The sequence below is a fragment of the Lepidochelys olivacea genome, assembly GCF_965140295.1.
Source record: "Lepidochelys olivacea isolate rLepOli2 genome assembly, chromosome: 25".
In the NCBI taxonomy this organism is placed as follows: Eukaryota; Metazoa; Chordata; order Testudines; family Cheloniidae; genus Lepidochelys; species Lepidochelys olivacea.
Window position 1 is genome coordinate 18,501,016 of NC_140435.1, and position 15,836 is coordinate 18,516,851.

Consider the following 15,836-nt stretch of genomic DNA (forward strand, 5'->3'; position numbering starts at 1 on the left):
ACACCTTTTATTTGCAGTGTGAATGTATCCTGTGAATCCAGATAGCCATCGGTCTATTTCTCAGAGGGCCTGCAGCTCCCTTTCCCAGGCAGGTGAGATGAGAGGGTGGGGAGACTGTCTGTGCACAGCACATGTTGGTAAACATGCTGTTCCAGACAAACCTGTGCTGGTCCAGGGGTTCGTGCCAGCTCCATTCCTCGACGGAGGCACATGCCATCCTGCCTTGCTGGCACGGCATGTTTCTGCAGAGAGCATCAGGCACACAGGAGTCTGCCTGGCATTCCAGAGGCGTCTGAAGAAAGGCTGTTAGGGGGGGTCTGCCGGGACCTTGGTGCTGCTCCCAGAGTCCAGATGGACACAGGACAGGGGATGCCCCCTCCTCCCTGCCAGACCATTCACGTTGGATGTAGAAATGGTACCAGTGTGAAAGGCACCTGGGCAGAGATTAAGTACCCTCTGTGCTGAACTAGAGTGGGGATAACACCCAGCCCAGGAGGTCTGGCGGGCTGGGGAAGTTTTTGCACCTACACATGGTTTGGGAGGTTAGAAGCCTTCAGACCAAATACTGTCCCATCCCCCTGTCCCAGCACTGTCTTCTGGCCTGTGGGAGGCACCCAGATGCTTGGAGCAAATATTACAGGGCTGGATTTTGCTTGGAGCCTAGACTCTGCCCTGGCATTTTGGCCAGAAACATCCCAGGCAGCGCCCATGCCAGGAGCTGTGTGTGTCTATGTCGGGGAGCAGAATGGGCCATGGGCAAAGGTGCAAGCTGTGAGCTGGAGAGGGGCTCTCAGGCCCCTCTGCTCTGGTGGTCCCTCAGGGTTTGCCTGCACCTGTCTGCATATGGTTTTCCTCGTGCAGGAAAAGCTAAACTAACCCGTTAGCTGACAACGCTGCAGCTCTGCTGGCTTGTGCCTGGCCCGATCAGAGCTCACCAGCTGAGCAGCGGCTAGCCAGGCCAAGGGGAGGAGACTTCTCCGGAGCACCCGGGTTCTGCAGAAAGTGGAGTTGGCGCGTCAGCCGGGGACACTGTTTCTTTTGACCCAGGGCCCAGCCTGGTGCACTGCTGGAGATGCAGCCTTTCCCGAGAGTCGTGAAACTGACGCCCTGGCAGCACATGGCCATTAAAAACCCCAGGGCCGCATGCCAGTTCAGCTCCTTAATTTCCACCCCACTTCGGTCGTCGGACTGTGTGCACCCGCCGGAGTTACAGATCGCGCCGAGGGTGACTGGAAAGGGGCGTTAGTGGGAAGTCTTGCTTCTCTCTGCTGCCAGCCTGGGCAGAGCCCGGGTGGCTGTTCGGCTGGTGCTCCACAGCGCTGCCTGTCTGAAGCATGGGCGGTATCGCTGGCAGGGACAGCTCCGAGGGGAGCTCTCCTGCATGCTCTGCTCTCGCCCAGTAACACACCAGTGCAGCTGCCAGCCTTGCCCACTTTGGGGCCTCTCCTGGCACTCGCACCTACTTCACCCCGCAGAACCCTGCGGAGGGCAGTTCTGTCTGCAGAGCCCCTCCAGGGGTCCAGAGGAGGAGAGCAGGGGCCGTGAGGCAGTGCCCCTTTAAGGGCCGGCCAACCTTGCCCATTGATCCGACCCAGCTGGGAAAGGGCCAGGAGTTCTGTAAAGGGCTGAGGATGCTCAGCCTCTCTGACCTTAGGAAGCTGGGTTCCTGCAGGAATGGACCCTACTGGGAAAGCCTGAGAGCCAAGTCAGGGTGGGCAGAGGAGCTGCTTTGTTTGGGTGGTTTGGCCTGAAGAGTAGCTCTGAGCCCAGCAGCCCCGGCTCAGGTTCTGTGCGCCTGGCCAGCCACTTGCCCTGGTGGAGGATGCGGACAGGTGATCAGCCCCAGGCACTGCGAGGAACCTGGGGCAAGGCTGGGTAGGTGCTAGCCTCATGGTCTTCATTGTGTTTACACTCCCAGCCCCCTGGGAGGCAGGGCCAGGCTCTTACCCCCAGGCAGATGGGAACTGAAGCACAGTGCCCAGGATCCCCACAGGAAGCCTGTGGCAGAGCAGGGAGTTGGACCCAGCTAGGCTGGGGTCCCCCGCTCATCCACCTGGAAGAACCCTTGGAAACATCAGCAGGAGCCAGACAAACCTGTGTGAAATGCCAGGGAAAGGCTTTGGGGTTGGGACCCCCCAGCACAGCATCACCCCGTTGCCCCATGGGAACAGTCACCCCATGCTAAGCAGCGTTAGCTGCGTCCACACTGGGCTGCTTCTGCTGCCCTCACCTCTAAACGGATGTGGTGGGGGGAAGGCTGCAGAGCACGGTGCAGCGAGCCCAGCAGCCGTGGGGCAAGAGGCCGGCTGGCCCAGTGGACAGGGCACTGCGTGGGACTCAGGAGAGTGGGAGCAGGTCCCTGCTCTGTGAGCATGGACCAGCTGCTGATTCTGTCTGTGCTTCACTTCCCCGTTTGCCTCCTGGGGTCACAGCCCTGCCTCAGGGAGTGGCGGGAAACGTGTCCCCCGCAGCGAGGATCTCGGATGTGATGGTCGTGGGGGCTGTAGAGTGGGACAGAGCGTCACTAATAAATGACTTCCCATTCCTGGACAGGCTCAGCTGCGGCCCTGGGGAAGCAGGGGGAATCTGGGGCTTTGAGCAAAGGGGGTGAAATCCTGCCTGTAGTGCCCTTGAGCCCCACGTCTGTGTCCGGACACGAACCGTGGGCACCAGCCTGGGGGAGGTGGATTTGCCTCTCATGGTCACTGTGGCAAAAAGGCTGCAGTGTCTGGAACCACAAAGTTATTACCCTGCTGCCAGGTGGTATCCAGCCCCCGTGTCCCCAGCACGGCCCCTGCTACCCTGCTTCTCCAGGGGGCCACCCTAGGACTTGTGTTAACTCCTCACCTGCTGGTTGCAAGAGTGGCTCTGCCCAGCCGACAGCTCTGCTGCCTGCACCCCCGGGCACACTGGTTCCTGGGGCACAAGGCAGCCTGTGCCAGCCGTGCCCCGGGGGGCGCGCCAGGGAGAGGCCGTGGGCAGGAGCCAGCAGGCACATGCTGGGCGGGAAGGAGTTAAAGGGAAATATTTGCAGACAGCTGAACGTGCCAGCTGGCCCCTCCCTCCTCCCCCCAGTGACATCACGGCGGAGCTGGCGAGCTGGGCTCACAGAGGGTCCTGTGCCGGTTGCTGGCAGGGGGGAGCAACCCAGGGCTGGGAGCTGCGGCTGGCAGCAGGGCAGAGGGAAGGAACTTCTGGGGCAGAGCAAGGCAAAGCCAAGCCAGCCACCGGGGGAGGGAGAAGAGGGGGGGTGCATCTGAGCCTGCAGCCAGCCTGGGGGAGCCGGCACCCTCGCTAGGAGCTGGGCAGCGTGGAGAGGGGACAGGCTGGGAGAGCCAGCCATGGCTGTGTGGAGCCGCTTCGTGGGAGCAGAGAGGCTGAAGGAAGCTGGGCGCGGCATGGCGAGGTGCCCGTGCCAAGCCCACCCTGGGCTGCAGCTCCACAGAGCCCCCTAGACGTAGGGGTGCAGCGGAAGGTGCCGTGGGGAGCTGGCCTTGGATGCAGTGATGGTGGTGCTGCAGGGCAGCCCACGGGAGTCTCGGGCCAGGCCCCCGCGCTGAGCTCGCTAGAGGAGAAGACTCGCCCTCTCTGCAGCTGTGGAGGGGCCGGGGCCTGCTGGCGTGAGAGCTACTGGAGGGCACGGGACAGAATGAGCCTGCCCACAAACTGTGGCTCTGTGGCCCTGGCAGATTGCGCCCTTATGGTCTGCAACGGCCACCTGGCCGGCTCATCCCGCGCTGTCAACCGGCCCATCGACATCGTGCAGAAGCACAGACGGTAACTGCGCCGCTTGCCGCATGGCCACTACTCCCCAGTGGAAGGGGTCAAATCCTGGGGGCAGCCAGGCTCAGGCCAGCTGGCTGCCGACACTGCCAGCCCACAGACCACAGTGCAGGCTCCGGCAATGGGCTCTGTGCGAAACAGCCAGCCTGGGGCCGGGGAACCCCATTGCTTGTTGGCTTTGGGGCTGGAGCCTGCTGCCTCGGCATGGCCTGTAATGCCAGGGCATCCAACCCGAGGGGCTCCTTCTGGCTCTGCTGCCTTTAGAGGTGCTTGGGGGCCACCTGGGGAGAATCCTTCGCTCCCTCCCCTCCTGGGACTGATGGGGCAAGGAAGCAGAGTGGGGGCTGGCTGCCCTTTCGTGGGCTCTGGGCACATTCAGAGGGGAGAAGGCACAGGGGGTAACGTGTGTCGAGGGCTCTGCACCCAGCTCCCCCAGCCAGGAGTGACCTGGAGTGTGGTGGGGTGGTGCAGGGAGGAGGAAGGTTCCTCTATGGGGGGTGGAGGGGCAGGGCAGCGGTTGCTGGATGAGGAGAGACCACGGCGTCTGGGCATGTTTACAGACCTGGAAAGCAACCGACAGGCACGGGCAGGACACGGCCCCCCTGGCCCTTCCCACCTGAGCTGCAGCAAAGCCCATCCCCGGACCCTGCTTGCTCAGCCCCACATGCTGCGGCCGATCCCCACGACTGGTGGCTGGGATGTGCAGGCTGCCTTTCTGCGGGCCCCTGGCTAGCGCTGTGGGAACACTGCAGGCTGAAGGGAGCCGGGGCGGGCCGGGGAGCAGGGCTGGGTGGAGGCCCCGTTAGTAGCAGAGGATCCCGGGGTGATCAGCGTGCTGTTCAGGGGCACACTGGGTCTGTGCCATGGAGTCCTGCACTGCACACCTCTGAGGAGAAAGGGACTGAAGGTCCAGCCGGTGTCTCTGAGCCCACGGGAAGCCAGGGAGCTGGGGAGGGCAGCTCCCACCAGCTCTGATTTCAGGTGGGGTTACGCCTTCACTGAGGGGAGCGCTCCCGTCAGGTGAAAGTCTCCACGGGCGACGTGTGGGGCCAGAGCCCAGGTTTCTCCCTGTGCTATCTATAGGACTGGAATAAAGTGAGATGAGGCCTCCAGGCCCACCCGCCCAGGTCAGCGCCAGGCAGGGCAGGCCATGTGGTGGTTTTATCCTGCCAGTGGCTCCCTGACACACCCTGGCACCTGTGGGGCCTGTCACCTGAGCAGAACGCAGCGTGTCACCCGAGGGAATGTGTGCACTCCGGGGGGGAGGAATCTCATTAGAGCTACCGTCACTTCTATATGTGCTGCGAGGGGCAGGAGCCCCCCACATAACACGCCCAGCTCCCCCCCCGCCCCCGGACAGCACAGTGCAGCTGGGCTGGAAGGGCTGGGTGTGGGGTGCCGGCTGGGGCAGTGAGTCCTGCACCTGTCCTTTCGTAGCATCATAGCAACCTTGGGCTGGGAGTGACTCGAGAGGTCACCGAGCCCAGCCCCCTGCGCTGAGCCCAGACCAAGGAAACCCAGACCAGCCCTGACGGGCTTGTTCAACCTGGTCTTAAACCCCTCCGAAGACAGGGATTCCACCACCGTCCTGGGGAGCCTGTTCCAGGGCTCATCTCCCTCCATCTCCCTGGCTGCAGACAGCCCCCCCCCCCGAGAGGACACACAGAGCAATTGGCCACATCCTCTCGCTAGAACGGCCCTTCACGGATTTGCAGCCTGTTACCAGGTCCCCCTCAGTCGTCTTTTCTCCCAACCAAACATGCCCAGTTTTGTAACCTTTCCTCACTGGTCAGGTTTTCTGAACTGTAGCAGGTTTGTTGCTCTCCTCTGGACTCTCTCCAGTTTGTCCACATCTTTCCTAAAGCGCGGGGCCCAGAACTGGACACAAGACTCAGGTGAGGCCTTACCAGAGCCCAGCACAGCGGGACAATGGCCTCCTGTCTCTTACACACGACACTCCTGTTAATACACCCCAGAATAGCAGCCTTCTTTGCAGCTGCATCAAATTGTTGACTCTCATTCATTTGTGGTCTGCTATAACTCCCAGATCCTTTTCAGCAGCGCCCCCACCTAGCCAGGTATTCCCCAGCTTGTAGCTGTGCATTTGATTTGTCCTTCCTAAGTGAAGTACTTGGCTCTTGTCTTTATTGAATTTCATCTTGTTGAATTCAGACCAAGCCTTCAGTTTCTCCAAGTCGTTTTGAATTGTAACCCTGTCCTCCCAAGTGCTTGAAAACCCTCCCAGCTGGGGCTCAGCGGCAGATTTGGTCAGCGCACTCCCCTATCCGCTATTGCTTTGTGGAAGCGATGGAGTCGAGGGCTTTTTCCATTGACAAATCAGTAAATTCTGTATCACCAGCAGAGCAACAGCTGGACTGTCTCTCTCCGCTGCTACCTGACACTCCCGCTGCTCCTCAGCAATTCTCAGCCCATCTTGGGGCCCCCTCCAGCTCCCAAACTAGCTGACTCAAGTTGCTGGGCCTTTTCCACCTCCCAGCATCCACTTGGAGGGGGCAGGCGTCCTGTGAGGAGGACAAGCAGCTCAGGCCAAAGCAAATAATTCCGTTGTCAGTGTCCAGGAAATGGCAGGGCTGCTGAAAAGCAGCCCTGGGCCTTGACATTGCACCATCGAGGGGGTGGGGATGGTTCTCAGTTCAGCTTCGCAGCGGGGGCTGCGTTTCCATATGCAGCTCTAGCCATAAACAAGGGTGGGTTCCACCCGACCATGAGAACTGGAGCAGGGCTTGTCTGGGGAGTAACGGGGTGACGGTAAGGAAGGGACGATACCGGCTGAAGGTGGGGACATGCTTCTCAGCCATGAGACGTTCGCGAGTGGGACTGAGTGAGAGCTCAGGGACTTGCCATGTCTGAAAACACCTGCCTAATGCCAGAAACTGCAGCAGGCCATCTCTCTCACAGCTCTTGGTCTCAGGGAGCAGTAGTGGGAAAGAGGCCTAGCTGGACGGTTTGGCACCCTCTGTCACCAAGCTCCGTGGAGGGACCATGCTGTACAGGGGGTGGGTGCCAGGAAAGCTGCCAGCCCGTTTCAGTATCTCTCTGTAGTTCTACAAAGGTGTGCTAGGTGCTGTACAGTGCTGGGCTGGGGAGCGAGCCAGACCAGGGATGGTTGTTAATATTTATGGGGGCGTTGAAGGGCTGTTTGCACTGCCGGGCGAATCTGAGCTGGGCAGGCTGCAAGCAGGGACGCTTCAGACAGGCTAGAGCCCAGTGCCATGGCCTTGGGGCTGAGCCAAACCAAACCCAGCCGGAACTTGCCAGCTCCCTGGAGAGTTTGTCCCACGTTACCAGCCTTCTGGCTGAGCCTCAGGCCAGGCTGCTGCCCAGCTCCCTGCCACTCCTTGGGACAGCCAGTGTGGGGCATGCAACAGACACACAGGTTCCTACAAATCCCAGTGAACCAGCCCTCTGGATGGTACATGGCTCGGCCAAGCCCATTGTTCCCTTCCCCACCCCGGCTGTGACCTTCCTGCAGGGAAGGAGACAAGCGCGCTGATTAGCTGAGCTGGGCCAGTCGATGGGAACGGGGGCTCCTGATTCCATCCCCAAGTGGGGGCAACAGCTGCTGCTGGAAAGTCCTGTAGAGCGGCTGTTAGAGCAGCATTCGGCTGCGCTGACCTCTTTTTCCCAAGGTCGGCTCTGCTGCCGTGGGTTGCTCCAGCCCTGGGGGATGTGCTGGTGGATTGGGCAGCGCCACCAGGACTATTATCGGGCAGGGCAGAGCCGGGGCTAGCAGCACTGAGCCCCCCTGTGTGTTGAGTCCCTGCACCGTCCTGGCTGTTTACAGCTGTCCCTAGCAGGGATCGTGGGGGCCTGGTGCACAGCCTGCAGGACTGCCAGGAGTGTCTCCCTGGAGCAGGCTTTGGACCGGGCCCTTGGAGAGCTGCCTTTTGCAGGGGGCCTAAAGCACATCCCAGAAGTTCATCAGTGGCGGGTGAATATCATGCCCTCTGTTACACAAACAGGGAAACTGAGGCAGAAGGCTGCCTAGTGAGTCAGTGGTAAAGCCCACAATAGGACTCAGGCACTAGACAAATAGTATTTGGCAGAAGTCTCTGGCTGCCCAGAGCCTGCCCTGGCCTCCCCACCAGCCTGAGCTGCCCTGGCATGGCTCATAGCCCTGCACTAGGGGGTGGCAGCTGGCTGAGTGCAGGAATCCAGGTAGATGAGGCTCAGGCTGGGGGAGCAGCACTTAGTATGCCCAGGGGCCAGGCCTGGTCTCCATTTGTAGCTTGATAAGAACCTGCCCATTCAGCAAGGCACAGGGCTGGGCACCGTCCCCCAGCGTCACTTCATGGTCCAGATCTGCACCCACCCAATGCTGCTCCCAGAGCCAGGACCCCGCTCCCCTCGGATTAAAACAATCTGCCAGAGGGGAGACCACAGTGTGAGATGGGCAGGATGCCTGCCCTGCCCCAGGGGGGCAGGAGTTGGGCCAGTGGCAGTAGGGCTGGGGGGTTGCAGCACTATGGGGGTGTGGGGGTAAATGGGGCACTGCAGGGGGCTTTTAGCTTTTAGCCCCACGTGCCCGGGCCTTGGGGGTGCTCGGGGTGCCGGGGGACTGGCATGGGGCTGGGCATGCTGGGGTGGAGTAGGGGTGCTACCCACAGAGCCAGCAGCAAGTGGGGGTTGTGACAGTCACCCCAGTGTGCCTGGCTGCCTGTGGGGCAAGGCTGGGTCTGCCCCACAGCCCTGTCCCCTAATTGCAGTTTGATGGAGGAGTCTGGGCTGTAGCTGTTCAGAAACCCCTTTCCCTGCCCCTTATTGGGCCTTTCATCAGTCTGTGCCTGTGTTCCCTCCCCTTCCTCAGGCTCCCTGGGCTCCTGGCCTGGCCCCGTGTGCATTGAGTGGGGTTCAGAGCTGTGAGAAATTAGCCAGGAGCGTCCCAGAGCAGCCCGTGCTGGGCAAGGCGGTGTGGGCCCATGGCAGGTCTTGGCTCGCTGCCTTCCGTCTTCTGAGTCTTTCCTCCTTCCCTCTCTCTGCAGCTTTGACATTGAAAATGGCCTTTCGTCGGGGAGGAGCCCGCTGGACCCCCAAGCCAGCCCCGGCTCCGGGCTGGTCCTGCATGGGAACGTCCCTCACAGCCAGCGGCGGGAGTCCTTCCTCTACCGCTCCGACAGCGACTATGACCTGTCTCCCAAAGCCATGTCCCGGAACTCCTCCATCGCCAGCGACCTGTAAGCACCAGCCCTGCCTCGTCCCCGTGCAGCCCCTCTGGGACGCCCCCTCCCCGGGGGGAATGCGCCCTGGGCTGGCAGGCCATCATAGGCCAAGACACCCAGCCTAGGGCCAAAGTGGGACTAGAGGTGGGCCTAGCCCTTGTGTGGGCCCTTTCCCACAGGGAGTCAGTCTGTCTGTCTTTAGTCCAGCCAGACAAAGCTGAAGCCAGTGTGGGCCTGGTGCTGAAGGGAGAAGAGGCACAGGGCACCGGGCTATAGCTGTGGAACAGGGTTAGGGAACAGCGGGAGCCTGGTGCCAAGCTGCTGGGGCTGGAATTGCATTGCTTGGGGGCATCGTGCCAAGGGGCAGCTAGTGTAACGCAGGGGCCAGACACCACAGCTTGGGCCCGCTCAGCAGCCAGGCCAGCCCCAGCTGGGCTCCCCAGACTCACGGCTTGCATGTCTTGGCCTTCCTTGATTAGGCTGGAACCCGTCCTGGGCAGAGGGTGGTTCCATGCCAGCACATCACTCACCCCCTAATTTGTGGTGCCCAGACTCTGGGGCAGCCCTGTGCATGGGGTTCGCCCCCCAGCCCCTCCCTCGCTGCTCACTCGGGGCCTCATATGCCGTTTTTCCCATACAGGCATGGAGAAGACATGATTGTCACGCCCTTCGCGCAGGTAAGAGTCTCTTCCTCCCTGGCTCGCCCGTCCCGTCCCGGCCCAAAGCTGGGACAGTTGGGAATTGCTCTGGAGTTGGATCTAAGCCATGCTCCCCACAGACAAGCACATCTCCATCCAGCACCCACCACGTCTTACCACCACTGCACTGGCCCCCTACGCTCCCATAGACGTGTGCCTGGAGGCCCAGCAGCTTGGGGCACCATTGTGCCAGGCACTGCACAAACACGCAGCAAACGGCCGTCCCTGCCCCAAACTGCTCCCAAGAACCCTGAGCCCAGGGTATTGAATGTCTCCTTGGCTTTTCTACCGAGAGGGAAAACTCTGCCTCTTGCATAATAGGTCCCAGCCGCTGAGTCAGGCAGTCTGGGAAGGGAGTGTCCAGACAGACAGGACAGAATGACAGGCCTAGCACAGAGCCCTGGACTTCACCTGCCCCATCCAAACACCAGCTTCTCCCTGACACCCCAAATACTTAGGCACCATCCTGGCACATGCTTCCAGAGCTCAGAAAGGCCTTTGGGACATCCCCTCTCCTCTCCACCTCCACCCACCTCCCAGGCCTGGGGCAGATCCTGCCTGTGAGCTCTGGCCATGAACCCCACACTCTCCCCGTATGGGGCTGCTGCTCCTGCCATCTTTGTGGGGCGGATTGTGGCGTGAATTCCAGTCTGAGCTCTGACGTTCCAGGCTCCCAGCCACGGGGCTCTCAGGCGTAGTTCCCCGGGAGCCTGCTGAGCTGTCCGGCTCCAGGCCCTTGCCCAGCGTCTTTCTTCACTGCTTGCCCTCAGCAGCTGCCTTCCTCTCCCACAGGTCCTGGCCAGCCTGCGCACTGTCAGGAGCAACTTTGCCATGCTGACACATCTGCAGGACCGCGTGGCTATCAAGTGAGTGGGGAGCAGCCAGCAGCAGAGGGGTTCGAACATGCATACTGGGGGGCCCATCCCAGGGGGCAAGGTCCCAAGGGCAAGTGGGGAGCATCCCCCAGATCCAAGAGCACAGAGCAAATGATCCTGGGGACAATGGGCTGGGAAGGGGAGATGGGGGAGAATTTGATTCCCATGTACACAGTAGAAGCTGCTTCCCGGTGTACGGGAGGTGGCCCTGGGGAGGGGACTGTTTGACTCAGGTGCACCCCTGCAATGCCACGCTCAGCTGCTGCCTGTCCCACGTGTCTTGCAGGAGAACTTCTAGCAGCAACCCACCATCTGTGTGCAAGGCCAGCCTGTCGGGTAAGTTCCCTGCAGGCGCCAGACTCGCTGCAGCAACAGAACCAACCACAGGGCTGTCCCGGGGCGCAGGCGGCTCGCATGGAGGCAGCCAGCAGCAGCTGGTTAGAGTTGACAGGGGAGGGTGAGACCCTCCCTAGGATTCTCTCTCCCGACTGGCCTCCCCCCAGGATCCCTCTCTCCCAGCCCCATCAGAGCCAAGGCTCAGGGTTCCCCAGCAAGAAGGACGTGAATCTCCGGCCTCAGCCATCACCCACCTGCCCTGCAGAGCCCAGGGCCGGGAAGTCAGAGCAGCTGCCTGCTGTCCAGTGCCAGGGCTGCAGCTCGCCTTGGTGCTGGGACGTCAGTCTGGTGAGAACGGTGGACATGGGCACGTCATCTGCTCAGGCGCCTGTCCCGGCATCCCTGGGTGATGCTCTGGAACTGCTCTCTACGAAGCCAGGCAGGACTCTGGGGAAGTCTCCTCTCTGGGAGCAGCCTGTCTGCAGGGCAAGAAGCTCACACGGCTTCCACCTTCCTGGGTCTGAGCTCGGAGCATTCAGCATCCTCTGCCCCTCCATGCGCTTCCCACAACCAGTCGGCCCAGGCCGGGTCCTGGGGAAGCTAGAGGGTCCTGCCCCCCAACTCCACAGTCAGACGGGACTCTCAGCCAGCCAGTAAAACAGAAGGTTTATTAGACGACAGGGACATGGTCTAAACCAGAGCTTGTATGTGCAGAGAACAGGACCCCTCAGCCGGGTCCATTTTGGGGGGCAGTGAGCCAGACAACCCCGTCTGCACTTCGCTCCTTGTCCCTGGCCAGCCCAAAACTGAAACTCCCTCCAGCCCCTCCTCCTCTGGGCTTTGTCCCTTTCCAGGCCAGGAGGGCACCGGATTCCTTTGTTCTCCAACCCTTTAGCTCTCACCTTGCAGGGGGGAAGGGCCCAGGGCATCAGGTGCCAGGAGACAGAGTGTCGGCCATTTATGTACCCTGGCCCTTTGCTCTGCAACAATTACACCCCCTTATCCCACCACCTAGAGACTTAAGAAATGCATAGGGGAAACTGAGGCACCCCTACAGTATTCATAGGAAACATTAAAAACAGTCCCACTTCGTCACAGGCACCACCCTTTGCCATGGGCACCGTCATGCCTGGCCCCTCTTATGGTGTCACTGGCACCGTCCCCATCATGAGCCCCGGGAGCCATGTCCCATGAGGTGCTGCAATGGCAGCTTCCAGGAGATGGGGCCTCCTGTGGCCAGGCCTGTGGGAATGAAGCTCCCCTCACACTCCCCAGCCTAGTCCCCCAAGGGGTGAGTGTGCCGTGGCTCTGGCACGGCCCCTCCTGATCCATGTCGGGTTTTCGCCTGCTCCCTCCTGGCTCGCTCCTCTTCATGCCGCAGCAAGGATGGAAAAGTCTCCTATTGACGTCAGACGTTCCATTAATAAAACTCTCTGCTCCTGTCTCCAGGCCTGAGTTCCAGCCCCGGTGGGAGGCCTGCTGCCTGCAGCTGGGCTGCTGGGTGGGCCCTGTCCCGGCTTCCTCTGACCCCGGCCAACCTGCAGCACACACACAAACCTGAGTGCAGCTGGCTTCAGCCTGGGGCGTGAGCGTGGGGGCTGCTGATGCCATGTGGGGGCCAGAGGGGCACCCCTCAGCCAGCCAGTGGGGAACCTGGGCACCTTTGGGTGGAAGCAGGGCATAAACCCTATCATCGCAGCGCCTGGCAGCCCTGCAGAAGTCTGTGCCCCGTTGAAGGGCCAAGTACTTCTCGAGGCTGGCCTGACCTTACTGGGTAGGACAGGGGGCGTGGGCATCTCCCTCTCTGGGTAGCTGGATGGGAGGGTGTCCCAGGACATCTCTGCTATAATACAGGGTATCCCAGGACATCTCTGTCTGGGGCAGGGTCATAAGGCCCAGTGTAGGGCCCAATCCTGGCAGGGGTCCTGCGTGGACTTGGGGCCTCGCCCCCTGCACCTTGGGCATCAATGCCAGGGCAGCTGTGCACCTAATCTGGCCTGGGGACTATGATGACACAAGTCTGTCAAGATCCAACGGCAGAAGTTGAAGCTAGCCCAGTTCAGACTGGGAATAAGATGCAATGAGTGGAATTAGCCATGGGCTGTGCTGGGGTCTCCCTCACGAGGGATGGTTTTCCTGAAAGCTATACCCTGGCTCAAACCGGCATTAATTCAGGGCAGGTCACTGGCTGTGCCCGGCAGGAGGTCCGACAATCACATCCCCTCTGCCCTCAGAATCTAGCTAGCCGGGCAGCAGGGCCTTGGGCTAGGGACATTCACCCCATGGGCTGCTGCCCAGAGGAAACGGCAGCTTGGCCAAGCCCCACTGTGTGTACTGGGCTCAGCTCCCATCGCCCCGACTCTGGGGGGTGCAGTGTGGCCTGTTATTGGGGAAAGCAGCCGCTTGGGCCCAGAAATCCCTGTTGTTTCATGGCAGAAAGTCACGCAGCAATTCCCCCAGCCAGGCTGGGGTTCGGCTCCCCCTTGGCTCTGTGCCACGGTTGTGCCTCGGTCAGTGTCTCGGACAAGCTCCCGGCAACGTCCGGGGCCTGGCACCGCACCGCTGGGGGCAGACCCAGCTCCAGGGCAGCTCTGAGGGATGATGCCGCTCACAAGCTCCAGTGCTGGAGTCCGTGTGATTGCCTGGGCCCCGGGCAGGACTCGCCTGGTAGCTGGTGCCTGCAGCAGCCGGGGGAGCAGAGCTCCCTTCTCGAGCTCCTGACGGAGATCGTTATCCTGTTGGACCCCAAATCCCCCCAGAGCCCCGGCCCTGCCCCTTCCCTTGGCACCGAACACGGCAGGCCCAACCCCCTGCTGTCACCATGGCAACACAACCAATGGCTGCAACTTCCACCCGATATTTGCTATTTGTGCTTTATGTAACGAGCCGGCCCCCAGCACCCCTGGCTCTGCTCCCCCCGCACCACGCGCGGCCGGCAGGCAGGCCGAGCGCAGCACAGCCCTGGTGGGAGAGGGCAGAGCAGGCCAGGCAGCGGGAGAGAAAACTTCAGGGCTAGAGGCTGCTACGCTGCCCGGGCGCCGGTCTGTGAAGCAAGGGCACGTCTGGGCCCAGGCGTTCAATGCTGGGAGCAGAGCGGCTGCTGTGCATGGCCCAGGGGGCACGGGCGTGATGCTGAGAGCCTGGGGCATGCTGGCATGGCCTCCGGCCAGCTGGCCAGCGAGCACCCTCCCCCATGCCACCTGCTTCTCTGTCCGCAGAGGATGCCTGTCAGAAGCTGGCGATCGAGACCCTGGGAGAGCTGGACTGGTGCTTGGACCAGCTGGAGACCCTGCAGACCAGGCATTCTGTCAGCGAGATGGCCTCCAACAAGGTGAGAGACGCAGCAGCTCCTCGCGGGAGCCCACGATCCCTGACCGACCCTGCTCCTGCCTAAAACCCCCCACCCCAGCCGTCCTGTGGGCCACAGCTGTGCAGAGAGAGCTGGTGGCGAGCCCCACGCCCCGTCCTGCAGAGCCTGGACGCAGGGGGTCGCACTCCCCTGCCCCCTTCCCCACAGGAATGCAGCCTGCTCTGGGCTGGAGTGCGGCAGCTGTCTGACACACAGCGATGGCACGCAGCAGATCGGGACAGGAAGTGGAGAACGCTCTAGCCAGCTGACATGGGAAGTTTTGGAAAATGGTCCCCAGACCAGAGCCGTGGGGCTAGCACCTTCTGCTGGGCGCTTGGCAGATTATGGCCAACCCTGTCGACAGAAGCTGCTGGGTTAGGTGCCTCTGCGTTTGGTAGCAGTAGCTCCAGCGGACTCCAAGGCAGCTACGGGTGAGTAGCCCTCTGGCAACCTGGCTCCATGCAACTCCTGCGGGGCCCGACTCAGCATAGGTCTGCTGCTGCTCTGTGTGTCACCGTCGTGCCCAGGTGCCCCAGCCACTGGCTAGGACCCACTGCACTGGCCGCTGCACAACCACAGACCGGCGAGACACCGCCCCACGCCACAGAGACACTACCGGGCGTACCCCATGTGAGGATGGGACGCAGCAGGGAGGGGGGAGTGTTGACCTGGGAATGTGCCCCGGGGAGGGGAGACCTGAGAGCCTGTCCCCTGAGCCAGGAGGGGGAGGGGGAGGCGACACCTCTGCCCGGGAATGTGAGGACAGGCTGCAGAAGGGAGCCTGCTGCGGGGGTTTAGTTTTTTGTCCAGGAAGAACCCCTCGTGTGCCAGTCCTTCTTGAGGTCACCACCTCTTTGCCAGGGTCGAGCTGCAGACTCCTGCCCCCTGGGACCGCTCGCTGCAATCCCCCGGGGGACCCTGTTACTGCAAAAGTCCTTCTCTCTGGTCACACACTCCCAGGGGTTAACCGCCCCCTGAAACTGTCTCTCTCTGAATCTTCAGCACGCCTGGTCCCCATCAATCCCCCTTCGTTTTACTGTTCCCCAGTCACTTACTGCAGGAAGCGCCATTCACGGGGTGCAGTACATCCCACGGCTGCCACCAGTTGTCACGGAGTGTGGGGGAGTCCAGGCCCTGCACCCCTCTTCCTGGGATTCACTGAGACTCTCAGCCAGCCAGTAAAACAGAAGGTTTATTGGACAACAGGAACACAGTTCAGTTGTGGGTACAACCAGGACCCCTCAGTCAAGTCCTTCTGAGGGAGCAAGGAGCTTAGACCCCAGCCCTGGGGTTCCCTGCGTTCCTCCACCCAGCACCAAACTGAAACTAACCCCCCCTCAGCAGGCTCCCTTCTGCAGCCTCTGTTCGCATTCCCGGGCAGAGGTGTCACCTCCCCCTCCCCCTCCTGGCTCTGGTGACAGGCTCTCAGGTCTCCCATCCCCAGGGCACATTCCCAGATCAACACTCCCCCCTCCCTGCTGCGTCCCATCGTCACACCCCAGTGCCAGACTCGGCCTCATTGCCCCCTGTGCGTTGGCTCCCACTGTCCGGATGGGGGACACGTGGGTAACATCTCCACCAGAAACGGTGTGTGGCCAGGGGTGCGCTCCCTCTG

At 61.6% G+C, this 15,836-nt stretch overlaps 1 protein-coding gene across 5 annotated transcripts in view; it reads left to right on the plus strand.

Annotated features, from left to right (window-relative positions):
• Nucleotides 1-15,836, plus strand: part of PDE4C (phosphodiesterase 4C) — a 115,509-nt gene that overhangs the window by 75,257 nt on the left and 24,416 nt on the right. For 4 of the 5 annotated variants that reach the window (XM_084614464.1, XM_084614465.1, XM_084614466.1 and 1 more), the window contains 5 exons: nucleotides 8,787-8,978; nucleotides 9,604-9,640; nucleotides 10,454-10,527; nucleotides 10,823-10,872; nucleotides 14,091-14,203. In XM_084614464.1, the coding sequence (XP_084470590.1) occupies nucleotides 8,787-8,978; nucleotides 9,604-9,640; nucleotides 10,454-10,527; nucleotides 10,823-10,872; nucleotides 14,091-14,203 (466 nt within the window). Of the gene's footprint in view, nucleotides 1-3,093; nucleotides 3,778-8,786; nucleotides 8,979-9,603; nucleotides 9,641-10,453; nucleotides 10,528-10,822; nucleotides 10,873-14,090; nucleotides 14,204-15,836 lie in introns of those variants that run through there. The other variant, XM_084614468.1, reaches the window with a different exon arrangement.